The following is an 18,019-nucleotide window of genomic DNA, read 5'->3' as shown; positions in this document are numbered from 1 at the left end:
CTGCAGCCACCTGCGGTCGTTTTAGCCGTGGTGTCGCGGGAAACGGTAAACAACCGGCGGTGGGTTCCAGGCGTAGCGCTGCTGAAGCTGCCGTCAGCATCAGCTGCAATACCTTACCTCAGTGTTTCCTGAGTTACGTCAGAGGAGCTCCCGTCTATAAATGCAGTCTGTAAAGTGCTCTGTTACTGTTTTTAAAAACTACCGCAGTAGCTGAATATTAAATGTGAGGATTCCCCGCTTGTACATCTTGGGCCCAAAGTTCCAGAGCTTGTATCAGGAGGAGGAGGTCAGGGAGAATGACTCTTCTTGCAAATAACTGGACTGTTAATTGTGCATCTGCTCTTGTAACCTGAACAGATGCTCTAGTTTTTTGTCTCATTCATCAGGTTTACAGGATGTGATAAAAGCAAGAAAAAACTTACTTGTGGTATAAACTTTCAGTGGGCTATTTGAAGCTGAAAATGGAAGCGTGACTGACTCCAACAGAGCGTTCTTTCTTATATGTAGATCTTTTTTCATATAAAGCGTTATTTGTTTATTTATCTGTTCAATGCAGCACACTGATAGGATTGCACAGCTTGCAGTTCTGCGCTGTCATCTGAAGTCAGCGTCAGCTGTCTTTCCTCTGGTCCCTGCAAGATGCCAGCAGCCCTTGCAGAGAACAGCCAGGTTATCTGTGAAGTATGGGCGAACAATCTGGAAGAAGAGATGAGGAAAATTCGAGAGATTGTTCTGAGTTACAGCTACATTGCCATGGTAAATATTTTCTACTTGACCGAACTGCCTTCGTCAAGGGATGTTTTGGGGTAGGGGAATAAGTTGATTCTTGAGTGAGAAATTATTTCCCCCTATCACCAGTCAAACTGAGCTAGAAGTTAAGTGGTGAAAAACTAGAAAGCAGTTCAGTAGAAGCTTTCCAGAATTTAATACAAGTAGTGTTGAGTATGGATTGAATGAAGGATGGGGAAGAGAGAGACCATGTTAAAAACCTGAATTAATTTAATATTTAGCTATTCATAATGCATCAGTTTGTGCGACAGAAAAATGAAATGGGTCATATATATTGGGTTTAAATCTTTGTAAGGTTACTGGGTTTACATCTTTAGTTTTCCACCAGTGTATTTGTCCTCCAAATGGCTTTCTCCGTTTGGTTATGGAAGTTGCTATGGTCCTGTAGGCCAAAAGGCCTACAAGTGACAGCTGGTTGGCTGCTCTGCCTCCTTTTTAACAAGGTCAGATGTTGATTCTTAGGGAAGAAAAATATTCTGGCTGTGGGTATGACAGTGTGTTCAGAAAACTTTGTTTAAGACGACCAGAATCTCCCCCACGTGGGAGGAATCTCTTCCTGCTCTTAGAAGTCTGTATCTGCTTGGCAGGAGCCAGTTAGTTACATAAATAACTGGGTTTAGTTATGGTACTGTAAGTTATGTCAACTTTGCTTAGGAACGCTGATCTTCAAGATAGGAAAAGTCCTTAATAAAAGCATGGCATAAAAACACATGCCCCTGCAGAGCGTGTAGTATTTCAGCATAGAATGCAATTGTGTAAGTAAATATGATTTTTTGTGTCAGTGGGAAATGAGCTTTCTTGTGTTTGATGTCATTGGAAGTGTGCTTACAACCTGTTTTAGTGGCTGTGCTGTAAGACTGGACATAGAAAGATCTTGGGCAAGGGAGGAATTTGGTCGGATATGTGGCACTGGATTCTTCATGAAAGTTTTTGCATACGCTCTAGTCAGTAGAAGTTATGTGACCTGATCTGCGAGTGAAAATAGTCTAGAAGTTTGGCTTTCAGCAAAGGGAGTGCACAATCACTGGCCAAGTAAAATGTTTTTCATCTAATTGGTGGTTGCTCTGCTGTTAAGGTCTGTGTTGATTGGCAGGAGTTTTTGTTAATGTAGGCATTGGCTGTTCCTCAAAACCAGTGAGGGTTATCGCTGTTTGGACTATTGAATGAAGATGGCCAGAGTGTTAAATTTAACTTGTATATAGCACATGAAAGAACACTGAATAAATAAAAAGTCCATTTTAGTAGATTTAGGGAAAATGAGAGAGTCCTTTGCGAGAGAGAGATGTTTAGATTATACAGTAGTGCATATTGGATGACTTTATAACCTTTTAATTTGGAATTAGGCAAAACTGCAAGAAAGGATACCTGTAATAAATGAATGAATGCAATGCTTAACAAGTTGTATAGGTGTTTTTGTTTTTAGTGTCTGACTTCTAGCAATTTAAAATCTGTATGAATATGAAAAAGGAGAAAAAAAAAGTGAGTTTTACAGAAGAATTCACAGACTGCAGTGCTGAGACCTGCGAGTGGGGAACTGAATAGACTCCTGGTAGAGTAACAGTAATGACTCCTAATAGACTAAGTGGCGAAATAAGATTTTTCCCTTCTCTCCTAGGACACAGAGTTTCCTGGAGTTGTTGTAAGGCCAATTGGTGAATTCCGCAGTTCCATAGACTATCAATATCAGCTCCTTCGGTGTAACGTTGACCTTCTGAAAATTATCCAGCTGGGTCTGACTTTCACAAATGAGAAAGGAGAATATCCTTCCGGCATCAACACCTGGCAGTTCAACTTTAAATTCAACCTTACGTGAGTCTCTTGAGCTAGGGAATGATTGCCTGTTCTCTTCTGCTGAAATGATGCTTTCCTTTGGCAAATGCAGGTGTCTGTATGTCCGTTGTCGGTGGCTGGTTCTGAGTAATAAAAATTCAGATTCTAACACAGATTATGTGGGAACCTATTTTGGCATGACAGGAGTTTGCCGTGTTTCTGGAAGTATATTAAAATCCTATTGTTAATAACCCTTTCCCATGATAAATAGCCTATCCCCAATAAGTGTTTCTGCCTTAAACTTTTTTTCTGCAGCAGTGTTATAGTCTTAAATTTTATACATTTTATATATTTTTATATATATATAAAAATATCCATTTCTTCCTGCTAAAAAGAAATGGATGTGCTGTTTTCAGCAAAGGAAAAAACCTCTTTACAGATCCATGTTAAAATATAAACTGGGATCTAAAAAAAATGGTGTAATTGTCACAGCTGTTCAGGAGAATGAATCTTCTTAAAAGGAACGTGGCAGTTGTTCTTGTCTCCTCCATGCTGCAATATCCTGGGTTACAGTTGAAACAAGTGTCATTATCCCGTGCCCTGTAATTGTGCAGACAAACTCCACATAACTGCCACTAGAGCGGCCTGGAAATAGAGGTTTATCTGGCAAAACCACCCATTTCTAGGAAATCAATCAGTATTTTTATGAAACTGTTACTGGAAAACATTACAAAAATTCATAGCTAGTATATGCAGATCATACAGTTCTTGAACTCCAAAGCTGCAATGTTTACTTCCACAACTTTGTGAGCCTCTAAAAGTATTGAAATCAGAGTGCAGTGGTTCTCACAGTGTGATCGCTTTATTTGACTCAATTATCATATTTGGCATGAATTTTGCTCTGTGTTTTATCATGTCCTTCCCTGCCAAAAAAAAGAAAAAAAACTAGTATAGAAGTCAGGTTCCTGCTCAGCTCTCCACCAAGTGTACCATCACTCATCCCTGTCTTCCTTCCTTCGTCAACTATTACGCAATTTTGTTTACTCCCAGAGGTGGAACTGGAGATGGATGATAATGGTGGTATGTCCTGTGAAGTGAGAAAGAAAAAATGTAGACAGGAATGATGCTTGGTGCTTTAGAGTTGCACGTCTTCCTGTCTGGGAGAACTCCCCTTTTGTCTGTGCTGTCATCTGTGGTGCTTCCATTCGCCTTGCAGAAGTGATGTTTTTCAAAACGTCATACAGTTCCTATGGAGGTGGATTCTTTGGAATTTGCACTAGCAACAGAATCGTTAACTACTTATGATTGCAGAATAGCTTGTTACAGATGTAGGAGGCTGCAGTAGTGGTATTTAAATTTATTCAATTTGAATTTTCTAAAGAGACAAATGTGGAACCCAGAGATACCCTACTATCACTCCAATTTTTGAAATACAGTGTGTGTGTGTAATTTTCCTAAAATGAGCCTGACTTGTTAGTATCCTGAGTGAAAAGCTGCTTTTCTCCTTCAGCGAGGACATGTACTCTCAGGATTCCATAGACCTCCTTGCAAGCTCTGGGCTGCAGTTCCAGAAGCACGAAGAAGAAGGGATCGATACCCTGCATTTTGCTGAGTTGCTTATGACATCTGGGGTTGTCCTTAGTGACAGCGTGAAATGGCTGTCCTTCCACAGGTAGGTCTGAGATGGTCACTGACCCTGTGAAGTGAGAAATCTCTTTTTGATTGAAATACTGCTTTTGTCCATGGAGACTGACATGGATTTTAAGGAGAATTAGCAGCTCTGCAGTTCTTAAAAGAAACTTAAAGATGCAAAGGCCCAGTTTAAGAAGGAAGAACACTGGCACTTCATTCTGTACTAGCAGTTACTGTGGTCTGAAGTTAGCGTATGCCTTTCTTGCAAATCCTTTTGCTGTTACAGTCTTCCTCTATGGAAGAAGTTATTAACAAGTTAAAATGTGATTTTTCTACACTTACTAACTTGTGTGCATTGTAAAGTAAGGGTTTTGTTTCTTCTTCCTTACAATGTTGGTGATCTCAACTTCCATCTTGTGTTTACGTAGAGGAAGAAATCTCTGTAGTGAAGATGTCTGTCTTGTAGTGTTTCAAACAACTTGATTACAAAGTCTCTGGTTCTTGATGATATTGCAAGTGAAAGGACTTGAGGGAGGAGGAGGTGGTGACAACAGATAGTTACAGGGTTTCCTGCTTTTCCGTATTGCCAATAGGTACAGAAACTTGCAGTGTTGGGAAGTGTGTTCTTCCCAACGCCTTGGCTGTTCTCCAAGAGGTTAGTGGAGGCACCCAGGGAGCATTCAGAAGTCCTACACTGACATAGGTGAATTTGGCTCTGATCCAGAGAAGTTTTATGTATGTCAGAAAATATTAAGGTTTGAAAGCTACAGCATGTAAAACTCTTTATGAAAAATGAGATATTGGTACTGACCGTGTATAGGTGTTGCCTGCTTATCTGGTTTCTGTTTTTGTTTTCAGTGGTTATGACTTTGGCTACATGGTGAAGCTGTTGACAGATTCCAGGTTACCAGAAGAGGAACACGAGTTTTTCCATATCTTGAACCTTTTCTTCCCATCTATCTATGATGTAAAGTACTTAATGAAGAGCTGCAAAAACCTCAAGGTACTTCTATCTCCCCAGCAAGCAACTGATGGGTGGGCACCAACACTGTAAATGTGCAGTAAGCCAAATGATAGAACTGCTTCATATATCAAGTTGTAAAACTGGAACATGTATAAAAGCTAGTTGTCACACATAAGCACCTATGACTATGTTTGTATCCAGTAGATGCTGCCTCCCCAATTTTAGACATATCAATACTATATAGGGCTCATTCCTGCAACCTTCTGGTTTGTGTATCAGTAATTTCAGAGGCTAATTATAATTCAGCACGCTTATCTTCCCTATGCAAGATTGAATATTTCTTCTTATATGAACTATTACACGTTGATTAACTGGTAGACACTCAGAGGGTTGAAAGTAATTTATTTACTGAATCACAGCCTTGTCTGAGGAAAGGGAGGGAAAGGTCCAGCATTTGTAACATGTGAATGTGCCCACAGTCATCTCAGGTATCCGCAACAGGAAAGCAAGATACCTAAATTTGACAAGAGTATTTATGTGTTCTTGAACAATATTTACCACTGTGTTTCACTCACAGCTGGTGTGTGTGTACTGCTGGAATCTGCATTCATTAATCATAGCCACTGTTTGCCCTCATGTTTTGGAGAAGCGTGGCAATTTTGGCAAGAGATGGATCTTCCAGAATAAAAATCTGTTCTGTTCTCACTGCAGGGTGGCCTTCAAGAAGTGGCAGATCAGCTGGATTTGCAGCGAATTGGACGACAACACCAGGCAGGATCGGACTCTCTTCTCACGGGAATGGCATTCTTCAGAATGAAAGAGGTACTGCTGTATTCTCCTTTATGCTTCTTTCTCCAGTTCCTATCCATAAATGTCAACATGCACAGTGTGTTTTTTGTTTTGGGTTTGGTTTTTTTTTTTTTTTGTTTTTGAGCCTTGTGGCCGTCATACTTCAAACTGTCAAGAATAGAAATTGTTGATATTGGTGCAGACTTCTGTTTACTCCTCTTTCATGTGCTTATTTTAAATCCCACGCTGCATCTTAGAGGTGGCTGACTTCAAATGAGCTGTTTAATTAACATTAGGTGCTTTCCAATTTAGAGGCACAATTAAACAATACCTGTTTCTTCCTCTTTTTTCTTTTTTCCTTTTAATCTGCAGTTGTTTTTTGAGGATACAATTGATGATGCAAAGTATTGTGGGCGGCTGTATGGCCTTGGCACAGGAGTGGCTCAGAAACAAAATGAAGATGTGGACTCAGCCCAAGAGAAAATGAGCATTTTGGCTATTATCAACAACATGCAGCCGTGATAAGCGGTACCCCTCAGCAGAACATGGTTACCATATTGGCAGCTGCTGTCCTCAACCATTTTCCCTAATAGTGTCTCAAACAAAAGGCAACTACAGTATACAGCCTGCAGAAGGCCTGCAGTTTTGCTGAAGAGCTGCATCTTCATTTGAAACCCAGAAGAGAATTGACTGAATTCCTAATGCCAGCATTTGTGGTTTGCCATCTTTTTAATACCAAGGGCAAAAGACAGAACCTACTGTGTATACCTCTGTTTTTTTCCTCTTTATACTGTACAGAATCTGCAAGGAAGACTTAACGGTAGAATATTCAGTAGAGCTAAGGGTCTGGAAATCCAGTGAAAATGGACACAGACATGCACACAAATTTGCAAATTGTGCTTTACAAAGCTTATTTTAAAACTTCTGCATGTTGTGAGGGTGACTGCTTCACCTCATGTTTTGCTTCTTTTATCCTCGTGTAGTCTGTGGAAATTGCTCCCTTTGATCACTGCAGAGGTTTGGGAACGGATGACATTAAAAATGATCCTTGCAGCTAAAAATATTCAGAGATTTGCTTTAACAACAATGGGAAGGGATATTACTGGAGCTGATTTGATCAGCTCTCCACAGTTTCTAATTCTGTATGGTACAGGTTTGACCCATACTGAGCCTCAGCTTAGTTATTACGGGTATTAATAAACTGTTCTGGAAATAGAGTGAGAGGCCTAAAAGTTCACCTCTGATGGGATTGGACCAATACTCTGACTTCAGTGTTCTTCAACTTAACTTAACCTACAAATTTTATTCTTCTCCTTGCAACACAAGTAGTTCAGCAGATGGATAAATATTTGTTCCTCTTCTCCCCCCTGCTTCTTCAGCCCCTAATTTTACTAAACAGACAAACAGCTCCATTTCTCTTACTTATAAACATCTGAAAAGTAGTTAGAGGATGGAAAAATCACTTGGGATTCTGACTTTTTTAAAAATGAGCTATTCTATAGTATCTCTTTTTTTTTCAACAGCTCTGTAATGACATTTCTTAAGGAAAAAAAAACCCTTTTGAACAAGGAAATTTTTTAAGACACTGTCTTGCATTTTAAACAAGCTTAAACAATCCATTATTTGGAGTTGAGGTTTAGAGCTGGTATTTAAAATGCTTGTAAATACTACTTGTTTTTAATTTTTGTAAAATAAATTTTTTAAAACCAGGCCTTGTTTTGGATTTTCCATCAAGCACTAAAATTCCTGAAGTTCAGGCTTTGGAATCTGTATTTGAGCTATACATGCTCAAAAATGCTCAGGCTTTTTCCTACCATTTATAATGTGCTGCTGGCGTGGTTCTTAATAAAATATGCTTTTGAGGTTATGGTACAGTAGCTGATGAAAGCTGAGCTTAAGATCTCTTTGGGGGACTTGTATTATTTCTGCTTGTCTCTCAGCACAGCTAGCAGTATTGTGGAGTATTCTTTCAGTGCAGCATTGCCACATCAAGTGACAAACCTGTCTTGCTCATCTGTCCTGTGTGTTTTCCTGCTCCATCTAAACTCTAGTGGCTCTTGCTTAAAGTGTAGGAGGGCTATTTGGTTAAGCACTAGCTCCCCCTCCTGGTTTCTAAGCACTTCATACAGAATTCAGCAAGTTCAAGTTAGCAGCAAGAGTTTACCAGATAGATAAACACATGTACAGAAAGATCTTCTTTTAAAAAAAGAAGCCCTGTCTTTCACCTACTGCTCTTCAAATTGTTCTGAGGCTTTACTTTCTGAAGCAGGAAATCTGTCAGTATCAAGTCTGCATTCTGACTGGGAGAATCTGGAACAGCTCTTGATCTAAAAAACCCATCCCTCCTACTTTTTTCCTAAACCAATAATCTTTATTATACATACAAAGTTTCTAAATTCATGACATCCTCCCTCCCCCATCCTGCCACAAACTTTTTTGCTGCCTTTAAAAGCTTGCTTCTAGAAATTACTAAAAGATAGATGTTATGTTCAGTACAGCTTCTGCAGCCTTGTTTTTTTCTTAGGAAGAGTTACTACTTCTAACAAGACAGGCAAAGCCTGGTCAAAATGTTGCATGTTAATACTCCAGAATCTAGGATTCATTTTGGCACTAGAGTAGCAGCTTTTCTAGAGAACTTGATACTACCTCAAATTTGCCATCACTGTAGCAAAAAGCAGTTTATTCAGTCATGGATGTTCCCAAAAGCAGGGACTTCTCTTGACCTGTAGAAATCCCTTATCTCTTGCTAGTCATGCTGGAAACAAATCTAAAAGATCTTGCCCTCTGTTTTAGGTTGTACAGGTGGCTTCACCCTGCAAAGCTAAGCCATAGTAGATAAAACAAGTGTGCATGCTGAAACTGATTTATGTAGTACGTTTAACACACAAAAAAAGGCTTATTTTTAATACGTTTGCCCTTGATTGGTACTGATTTCTTTCCATTGACTTAAATGCCAATCCATGGTGGTAGAAGACTTTATTTAAAGGAGGGAAAATAAACTCACAATGCTTTTAAGAACAATACTTGCTTAAGGGTCAGTTTGCTTACAGAAACCGCTGTTTTTCCTGAGGGTAGCTACTATTCCTCCTATGCTGAAAGACTGATACAGCTGCTCAAAACTTTCTCTTGCATGTAAATAGCAAGAGCTTTCATTACATTAACTTCCAACAAATAAAAAAGCCTATACAAAAATCCTGTATACAGTTCAAGCCCACAACCCACTGCTTTTCAGTTTTCTAACACAATCTCCTTAAGTAGTACTAGCTGATGACCACAAGTGAGTCTGTATATAAACCTGATTTTTTGTAGTTATAGCCAAAATAACAACGGGCATCAAAACAAGCCTTCACTTGAAGAAAGAACAGCCCTGGTGTTAAGTAGCTGTAGGCAGCTCAACGGAGACAGTTTGGTCTCAAAATGTCATGTCAAGAACCTCCTGACAGCCTTTTTGTAAATATTAGCACTACTGTGTTTCCTAAGGAGATCCAATGCCTGTTCATGTAGTTCGGGAGGGCACTGGGATCCAATGTGAAGGAGCACAAGGCAGCACTCCAGCACATCGGGGAACGGGAAGACCTGCAAAAAAAAGGACCATGAGGTGATGTCTACTCTTTCAATTATAATTGTTCCAACTACAACATATTCAGGCAGCCATCTCTCTGAAGACACTGCTTTATAGTATCTTGGGAACAGACAGTCATGAGTCAGATGCATTTTTCCCTCTTCTTCCAGTGCATTAGCTCATGTTTGACCAGGTTTGTCCCCCCTTGCACAATCACCATGATTACCTTTAGTTATATTACAGACTAGAGAACAGAGGGGATGAGACAGCCTAGGAAATGTTTTCAAACATGGGATGTGTTGTTTCTACAGTTCCTAATCTATAAAGGCTGTTTTCTACCTTAAATTTCCAATTTCACTGTTTATCAAAACTGGTTTTGCACACATAGTTCTAAGTATCAAGGAATTACTTTTAAAATGCATGGGAGAGATTCATACAGAATATCCCACTGAGTTCTCCCATGTAGGAGCTTTACCTACACTTTCCAACTGCACAGAGTTATGCTTGAAAGAAAAATATCACCTTGATGCCATGTGTCAATTCTCTCTCAAAATTGCCATAGGATCACAAAGAAAGTCACTGTTCCTTACTTTCTGTACAAAAGGGATTCTATGATGAGGCTGCCCTTACAAAAAGACTTGTCTTTTTTTCAGAACCACAATACCATTTCTGAACACTTACCTTTAAATTGTCTGGAAATTCTGCTAGTTTCTGCTTTGCTTTTAGAAGCTGCTTCGTTAGCTCCGGGAGTGTAATTGGTTCCTTTACTTCATCTTTACTGTCAAGAAAAGAGCAGGTGTCATGAGTAACGGTTTTGCTTAAATTACATTGCCTCCTGTCCAGGCATCAGAGAGCTGGACAAGTGTTACACTACCAGGGAAGTCATCCTTCCCCGGTACTCGGCACTGGTGAGGCTGCACCTAGAATACTGTGTTCAGTTTTGGGCCACTCACTCCAAGCAGGACATTGAGGAGCTGGAGCATGTCCAGAGAAGGGTAACAAAGCTGGTGAGGGGTCTGGAGCACAAGGCTGAATGGAACCAGGGTTGTTTAACCCTACAACTGCCTGAAAGGAGGCTGTAGCGAGGTGGGGGTAAGTCTCTTCTCCCAAGTAACAAGTGATAGGATGAGAAGAAATGACCTCAAGTTGCACCAGGGAAGGTTTACATTAGATACTAGGAAAAATTTCTTCACTGAAAGGGTTTATCAGGCACCAGAACGGGCTACCCAGGGAAGTGGTTGAGTCCCCATCCCTGGAGATATTTAAAGATGGGAAGACGAGGTGCTTAGAGACATGGTTTAGTAGTGGACAGGTACAGTTGGACCTGAGGATCTTAAAGGTCTTTTCCAACCAAATGATTCTATGACTCTAGCTTGTTCTTGCCAAAGTCCCAAAAATTGTTCAACAAAGAGACAGACCTCTTAGATCATGCTTGTCCTTTTCATTAGCCTCCCCTTTTCAAGCTGCCCTGTTTATTCACTGCACCAACACACCCTGTATATCAGGAAGTTACTCAGCTGTAGTAAGCTTATGCACATGGCAGTTCAGCCCCAGGGAAATGCAAGACACTTGAGCTGTACGTTGGAAGTGTCCCTGGGTGACAAGCTTGAGATTAGAGGCAATCTGAGCTAAACAAGAAATTTGCTGCACAAACACTCTAAAGCAGCAATGCTTTTCAATCTGTTCATTCGTGTTCTGAAGCTTACCAATTCGCCTGGCTGCTGTCAGAGCATGGTTTGTCTGATTCAGTCTCTGAACTCTGCTGCAGGTTGCTTTCCTGGGTGCTTCCATTTGTGTTTTCTTGGAGATTGTTCCTCTGCTGCTGATGCTGGCGGATCATATCTGCTAAAATCTGCTGGACCTCAGCTATATCTCTCTGGGTGTTCTGTAAAGCAGCAATCTCTTCTGAAAGCAGGACTTTGCAGCCATTCAATTTTGACTGTCTGTCTGCCAAATCGACTGAGCTAGTTCTTGAGTCACTTTCTGTCTCGCACCTACGAACTTCAGTTGTGTTGCAGAGGTTTTCATCTGTCTCAACTGCAGTTTGATCAGGAATTTCTTCAGAGGAGGTTTGACCTGAAACAGAACTCTTCTCAAGGGCTGTCGGCTCACTGAAACACAGCACAGGATCCAAAACAGCCTTTTGCAAGACAAGGGAGTCTTTGGGTGGATTCCACCACAGGTCATACAGCTGTCTGTAAGCCACAAAGCCCTCTAAACTTCTGCAAGCATCCATGCTCTGAGAATTTGTGCTGTCCAGCTTGTGTCTCAGGTCATCACAGCCTAATAAGGAAAAAAGGATTATAAATAGTTTATGGAGATTTCCAAAGAAAAAGACCAGATCTGGTAAATGAATGCCTATCCTGGAGACCCAAACGAGAGATATACTCAGATACTGTCAGAGTGGTGCAGGAAGCAGAAAAGCAAAGGCAGACATCTTTGGCGTCTTTTTAAATACAATACTCTGTTACAGCTAGCATGAGACTGTGTGTTCTCATCATCTACAGCAAACTTTCTTGGTCCCAAGCTGTACATCAAGACAATTCACGTGATCAAGAGCCGCAAAATAAATGCACTGCATGCTCTGCAGAGACTGAAGGGAAGAGCCAGTTGGAGTGATTTGTAACTATGAGATGAACACAGCTCTCCAATGTCCCTGTCTCCCTTACAGAACAAAATTTGCTCGATTTTCTACATCACCCACACCAGCTGACACTGCTGAGCTTCTTTCCGTAGTCACGAATTTTGATTGCCCAACAGCCTTTGCACTAGCCAAATTCCACAGGTTTCCATATATATGGGTATGTCTTGCTCCTTCCAAACATTATTATGCCTAGCAGCATTAATGGACACACAGCCGTGCTTACAAGGAAGATGCCCCTATCTGTCAGCGTCAGGAGATCCACTTACCTTCAGGAAGGACGATACTACAAATCTCTTGCATCAGAGTGAAATTACCAGCATCGTAACTGCAGGTCACAGCTCCAAGAATGCTTTTCACCACCTCATCCCAGGTAGCAGTCTGATAGCTCAGGGCTGCAAGGGTCAGGTCATGGGAGATACGGAAAAGCACCTACAGGAAGCACCAGAGAGCACGATTAATAGTTTTACTGCGAAGTACAAGTTACCCACAGCTTATGATCATTGTGGAAAAGCCCAGAAGCACGTGACTTAACCAAAAGCAGTTTTAACGACAATGCAATTTACATAGTCTCCTTCATGCAGGAGATACAGCACTCATATTACAACTGGAAAAGCAGCAGCTGTGCTTGCATGTGCCCTACTAAACAGGTGAGAAGTGGGAGCACACCAGAGGTCAGTGACTTGCTGTGGTCTGAGAGAAGAGCTGCAGGAGCACCAGTCTGCGAACAGACCTTCTGAACTCCAGGATACTCTAACAACAAGCAGCCCTGCCTCTCCTAACAGGTTGACACAAAGCCCTGAATCCCTGCTGATACCACTCAGCTATGCCAATCACTCCCACCAAGCCAGCACATCTTGGTGATCTCAGTGCTCATCACTGACACCATATGTCAGTGCTTACCATGCACAGAAACAAATGCAGAAACAAAGCTGTCCCAGGTGCCTATCATCTACTTCGCTCAGACTACAACCTCATCCTGAGGCAGGGTGCAGACATCAGTCCCCTGGGAATGGCTGGCACAGCACCACAAAGTGGCTGCATCTTACTGCATATGCCACAGTAAGGCTTAGCGTGTATACAGCTCTAAATCCACTTACCTGCTTTGGGGGGGTGTTGCTGGTAGAAGGAGGATGCTCAATACTGCACAGCTGCTCCCGTGCACGTGTGGCTTGTTCAGTGGTGTCCATGCCCAACGCATTCTGCCACACTTCTATCACCATGTCAAAAAATGAGGCCTCTCTGTTCAGCTCCCAGCTGTGATAACAGGGAGGCACAGGGCTCTTTCGGTCACAGGGATTTCTTTCACTAAGGCACTTGCAAAGCAGTTCGTTAAGGCAGAAAACAAGTCTTTGTCCCTTTAACAAGACCAAAAAAAAAAAAAAAAGAAAAAAAAAAAAGAGAAAAAGAGCACTGAGCTGCTGCTGAAAGAAAAACAATCCCTTACTGACCACAGCAGGTAAACAAATTTAAGAACATCATGGCTAGTAGCAGCTTGTTGGTGACAGACTGTTTAACAACTGCAGCTACCAAGGAACAATGCTGACAGACTCAGAGACTCTAAGGTCAGAAGGAAACCTCTGAACAAGCTAAGCTGGCCTTCTGCTTCTCAGTCCACAAGACAATGAATTTCTGGATTAAGCCTCTAGCAGATGGACTTACAGTTAACTCATTTGTTCCTATAATGTAAGCAGCGAATCCTTTCCTTCACTTCTTTCTTCTTATGATCAGTATTACATACTTAAAAAAAAAATCCCACTTTTCTCAACTACTTCTCAGATAACTAACAATAGAGCCTACATGCCTCCCCACCATGGGCCCTTTGCCTCTGCAAAGGCACATGCTTTTTCATAGGGTCATTGCAATAAGCTTCTAGAAAAATATTTTAAGGCAAAACCAGCTCAAAGGACTACCGTGGACTATTAACATATGGGAAATGGTGTCAAGTTAATCAAGTTAATCTGGAAAGAGGCAATGCTAAAGAAAGCAGGAAGGAAATGACCAGACTCACAAATAAAGTTTTATGTTGCTGAAGGACTTCCTGAGCTCCCACCCAGTTCCTGGATAACAGCAGATCTTGGGCACATCTGAAAGACAAAGTTGCTGACAACTCCTCCTCTCCAGCTATCAGTGCAAGCTCAGCAGCCGTTTTAAGAGACGCCACATCCCCCTTTTTTGCCAGCACCTTAACTGCATCATAGGGTGAGGAAGCCCCCAAATAACTGAAAAGAGATAAAAGCAGATTGACTTGATTAGTACTAAGATACCATTTTTAAATTGTATTGCAACACAACAGCACAAAAATACAAGTGAAGATAAACCTGTATTTTCCACAGGTTCTCAGAGCTGTCATCACTTTGCCTTACCAAAGTTTACTACAGACATACGGCACCTGATCTGATGCAAAGCTACAAAGGCAAAGTCACACAGCCTAATAACATGGACTGATGTGCATAGCACGCATGGCTTGGACAAGAAATAGATAGATCCAACAGACAAAGGTTATATGCAGTAGCTTATCCATACTGCATTCCTCTGCATCTCATCTGAATCCTTTCACAAGCATGAACACCCTCAAAAATGCCAGAACTGAAATCAGCATTGAGCAAAGGACACTATTCCAGCCAAAATACTTCAAGTGTTACTTGTAATTTTGGTAGTCACAAAGTTGAAACACTCTAGTTGGAGGAGGATAACCCAGTGATTAGCGCATTAGCTAAGCCCTGAAGGAACTCAAGATGAACTGTTGCGCTGCACATTTCCAGTGGAAAGGTTGAAAATACCACATAGTCTTTTTGTATACATCTGAATCTTAACTCTTGCTAGACTAGTTTTCAAAGACTTCCAGTAACGTCTACGGGAAGAGATGGCTCTACTGTTAGTGCAGCATTTGGATCTTCTGCTCTGAACTGCCTTCTGGAGCTTCTAGAAGGAGCCTAGTGAGATCAGGCTCAGAAAGCACCGTAGATGAATAATGACCAGACAGTTAACAGACTTCACCTGCTACAAACCAAGAACCTTCTTTGTTTCAGACATGGAACCAATTCTGTCTTCTTCCCAGTAACACTCACCATTTGGCGGCCATGGAATAATGACCATCTTTCTCTAACAGAGCTGCCCAACTGGTATAGAGATCCTTCAGAATTGGATCTTCTGGACGCAACCTGGCCTTAGCAATTACAATTGCTTCCCTAATGGATATAAGAGAAACCAGATAGAAAAGTTAATTGACTGTGTACAAAAAGTGAATCAAAACATCAAATCTAACCCACTAGAGAACAAGAGCAAATCCTAAACATAAATATACAGCAACCTGTAGAAATTGTTCACTTTCAGGAGCTCGACAGCTTCATACACTTTATGGATGGACAGGAGATGGGAGGCAGCCTTCACATATTGCTCCTGAAAACACAGCTGCTTCGCAAAGGCTTCTACTGTCCAAACCCAGGCCTGATATCCAACTGCAAGAGAGAAGGCAATACAACTGGAGGCAAAGTTTTAAAACTGGAAGAATTCCCATGGGATGACATCATCACTGTTTTCTTCAACATGTACCTCTTTGCTCCAGATTAGTTTGTTTCTTAACCATCCTAATACAAGCCAGTGAGGCAATGCAACAGGGCAAAGCTAGGGCTTGAACACGACTGTAGGACTTCACTACCAGTAAAATAACTTCAAAGCATATTTAAACCAACTACAAGCTGGAAGGACTGCTACATATTACAAAGAACCAACTTTGTGCTTGGAAGGATGGGCCTGCTCCTTCAAAAGTCCCAAAGGAAACCCCTCTATTTCCTGCTATCCCAACCTAAGGGTGCTTGTGGAAACATCTTGGTCTTTGTCATAAAAAGGGTATGTTTTGTGTTTGATTTTTGTTATCAGGCAGTTAAAGAAGGAACTTCCTTCCAGTCTGAAACAACCATGAGTTTCCAGCCCAGAACAATTAGAATGAGGCTACCCTTGGCAGCTAATTCCATCTGCTCACGTGTTAAAAGAACAAACATACCCATGGGTGAGATTGCTACCAGCTGGTCTGTTAGCTGTCCCTGCTCAGCAGCTGCCTGGAGGACCCCCTTCATATCTCCTTTCCACAACATGAGCTGCTGAAAGAGCTCTGGATGCCCATTCTCCAAGTGATGTTTTCCTGTTGGATGCAAACACTTCCTATCAGCATGAATGCAATAGCATTATTATAGCCATAGTAAAATAACTCAGCAGAAGTGAGATTATTCAAGCTTAAGATATTGCAGGTTTGCATCTGAAAGATGTAAAAACTATTTGGGAAAAAAAAAAAAAGTCTTCTTTTCACAAAGACCTGTGTTCTTAATCCACAGTAAAGAAAATTCAAGTATTTTTCCCATTCCTTGCATGTAACAGTTACAATGGATCTATCATCAAAGTGGATGCATTATTCCACTTACCTTCTACATCAATCATCTTGTGCAGAGAAGCCCTGTCTGTGAACAGCCCCAAGTGGATGCGATCCTTGAGGTCAGGGGACATATCTTCATTATTATCTAAACCAGATGAAAAAGAATGAATATTTAAGATTTGGTACAACACTGGGAACTGGGACCTGCCAAGTGACTGTACCACTCCATTACACTCTTTACACTGTTGGCAAATACTTATGTCTTCTACTTTCTTTCCTGTATAGCAGATTTAACAATTTGCAGGTCATCACTTAGAATGTGCATCTAAATTTGGTTAGAAGGACCATGTCTGTGCAGAATATTTATTCTAAATCAAACACAGCACATTCCTTTGCATATCCTAAGGAACAATACTGTGAGAATACAAACATTTCCCTCATGGCTTGTTTTATCCTGCCCATATTAAACTTCTGAAGGTAAAAACCACTTTGCACGTATGCAGACAATTCTACCCTACCTCCACATCATAGGATCCTACTCAAAAGCTGTCTGGAGTGGCTAGAGTGCTGAAACATTACACACTTTGATAACGGTAATATAATGCCTAGTGGTCAAAGTCAAGTCCTTGGACACATGCTTCTGAATACTTTAGAGCACCTACCCTCTGAAGTATTTTACTTTTAGACTGATACCTTTGGTTTTCAGACACGTAGCGAGCCTCAAGCAGTCCTGATGCAATTCATCTTTTGATCTGTGATCCATGAATGTGCTAAAGGGTAGAATAGAACGAGGCTTCCTTTTTTTCAGAGTGGCATCAGGAGCTGAAAAATCAGACACATTTTAGTCACTGCTGCACAGTTACAAGAGTCTCCTACAGCAGAACTCTCAAACGTATTTCAAAATCCCCTCTTCCTTACACGGGAAAACAAAAATCAGATGCACAAGTGCCAAATGCATCTCTTATTATGACAACTCCGACTTCTGAATACTGATCACTTTGCGTATTTTTCTGCCCATCTTGCCTGGAATGAAACTAGCAACTAAAAGGCAATATTTAAGCCCACATTAAACAACTTCTCAATTGACCTGACAAGCAGGGCAAATAGAAGCAGCAGCAACTTAAAACCTTTAAAGAGATTTTCAAAGCATGCTCTTCTTTCTTTAGCACTTATTCAGTGTCACATTAGGAAGGGAAGCTGCAGTCAAACAGAAGAGTAGAATGAGGAACTCTGCCTTGATGCAGGACTGTTAAAAGCCCCTGAAACATACTAACTTGGTTTCTCTTTAGGTGGATCCTTTTTCACAGGAGTGGCTTTCTGGGTGACAAAAGGCTTTGGCAAGCTGAATGAAGAATAATCATACGCAGACGAAGATGTATCCTTGGACACTGTGGAGTTAAGCAGTAAACAAAGTGATAAAAAAAGGAAAAACTACATGGAAAAGCCCATAGCAGAATACTTGACGTAGCCACACTCTATCACATTATTTCCGAAATACAC

At 41.1% G+C, this 18,019-nt stretch overlaps 2 protein-coding genes across 2 annotated transcripts in view; one reads left to right on the top strand and one right to left on the bottom strand.

Annotated features, from left to right (window-relative positions):
* Positions 1-6: 6 nt before the first annotated feature.
* On the top strand, positions 7-7,442 carry CNOT8 (CCR4-NOT transcription complex subunit 8). The gene is made up of 6 exons (XM_009634713.2): positions 7-756; positions 2,405-2,598; positions 4,070-4,231; positions 5,050-5,194; positions 5,867-5,977; positions 6,317-7,442. The coding sequence occupies exons 1-6, from the start codon at positions 640-642 to the stop codon at positions 6,464-6,466; spliced, it is 879 nt and encodes a 292-aa protein (XP_009633008.1). The 5' UTR covers positions 7-639; the 3' UTR covers positions 6,467-7,442.
* A 1,074-nt stretch (positions 7,443-8,516) lies between these two features.
* The window catches only part of GEMIN5 (gem nuclear organelle associated protein 5), an 18,494-nt gene continuing 8,991 nt past the window's right edge, over positions 8,517-18,019 (bottom strand). Inside the window, exons 15-26 of the mRNA XM_035890280.1 lie at positions 17,794-17,907; positions 17,213-17,341; positions 16,569-16,664; positions 16,154-16,291; positions 15,461-15,608; positions 15,219-15,338; positions 14,159-14,369; positions 13,248-13,505; positions 12,417-12,579; positions 11,213-11,789; positions 10,188-10,284; positions 8,517-9,520 (exon numbers count right to left, since the gene is read on the bottom strand). Of these exons, the coding sequence (XP_035746173.1) occupies positions 9,365-9,520; positions 10,188-10,284; positions 11,213-11,789; positions 12,417-12,579; positions 13,248-13,505; positions 14,159-14,369; positions 15,219-15,338; positions 15,461-15,608; positions 16,154-16,291; positions 16,569-16,664; positions 17,213-17,341; positions 17,794-17,907 (2,207 nt within the window). The 3' untranslated portion in view covers positions 8,517-9,364. The remainder of the gene's footprint in view (positions 9,521-10,187; positions 10,285-11,212; positions 11,790-12,416; positions 12,580-13,247; positions 13,506-14,158; positions 14,370-15,218; positions 15,339-15,460; positions 15,609-16,153; positions 16,292-16,568; positions 16,665-17,212; positions 17,342-17,793; positions 17,908-18,019) is intronic.

The sequence above is a fragment of the Egretta garzetta genome, unplaced genomic scaffold (genome assembly GCF_000687185.1).
Source record: "Egretta garzetta isolate BGI_Z169 unplaced genomic scaffold, ASM68718v1 scaffold612, whole genome shotgun sequence".
In the NCBI taxonomy this organism is placed as follows: Eukaryota; Metazoa; Chordata; class Aves; order Pelecaniformes; family Ardeidae; genus Egretta; species Egretta garzetta.
This window is presented reverse-complemented; position numbering and strand designations above follow the sequence as displayed.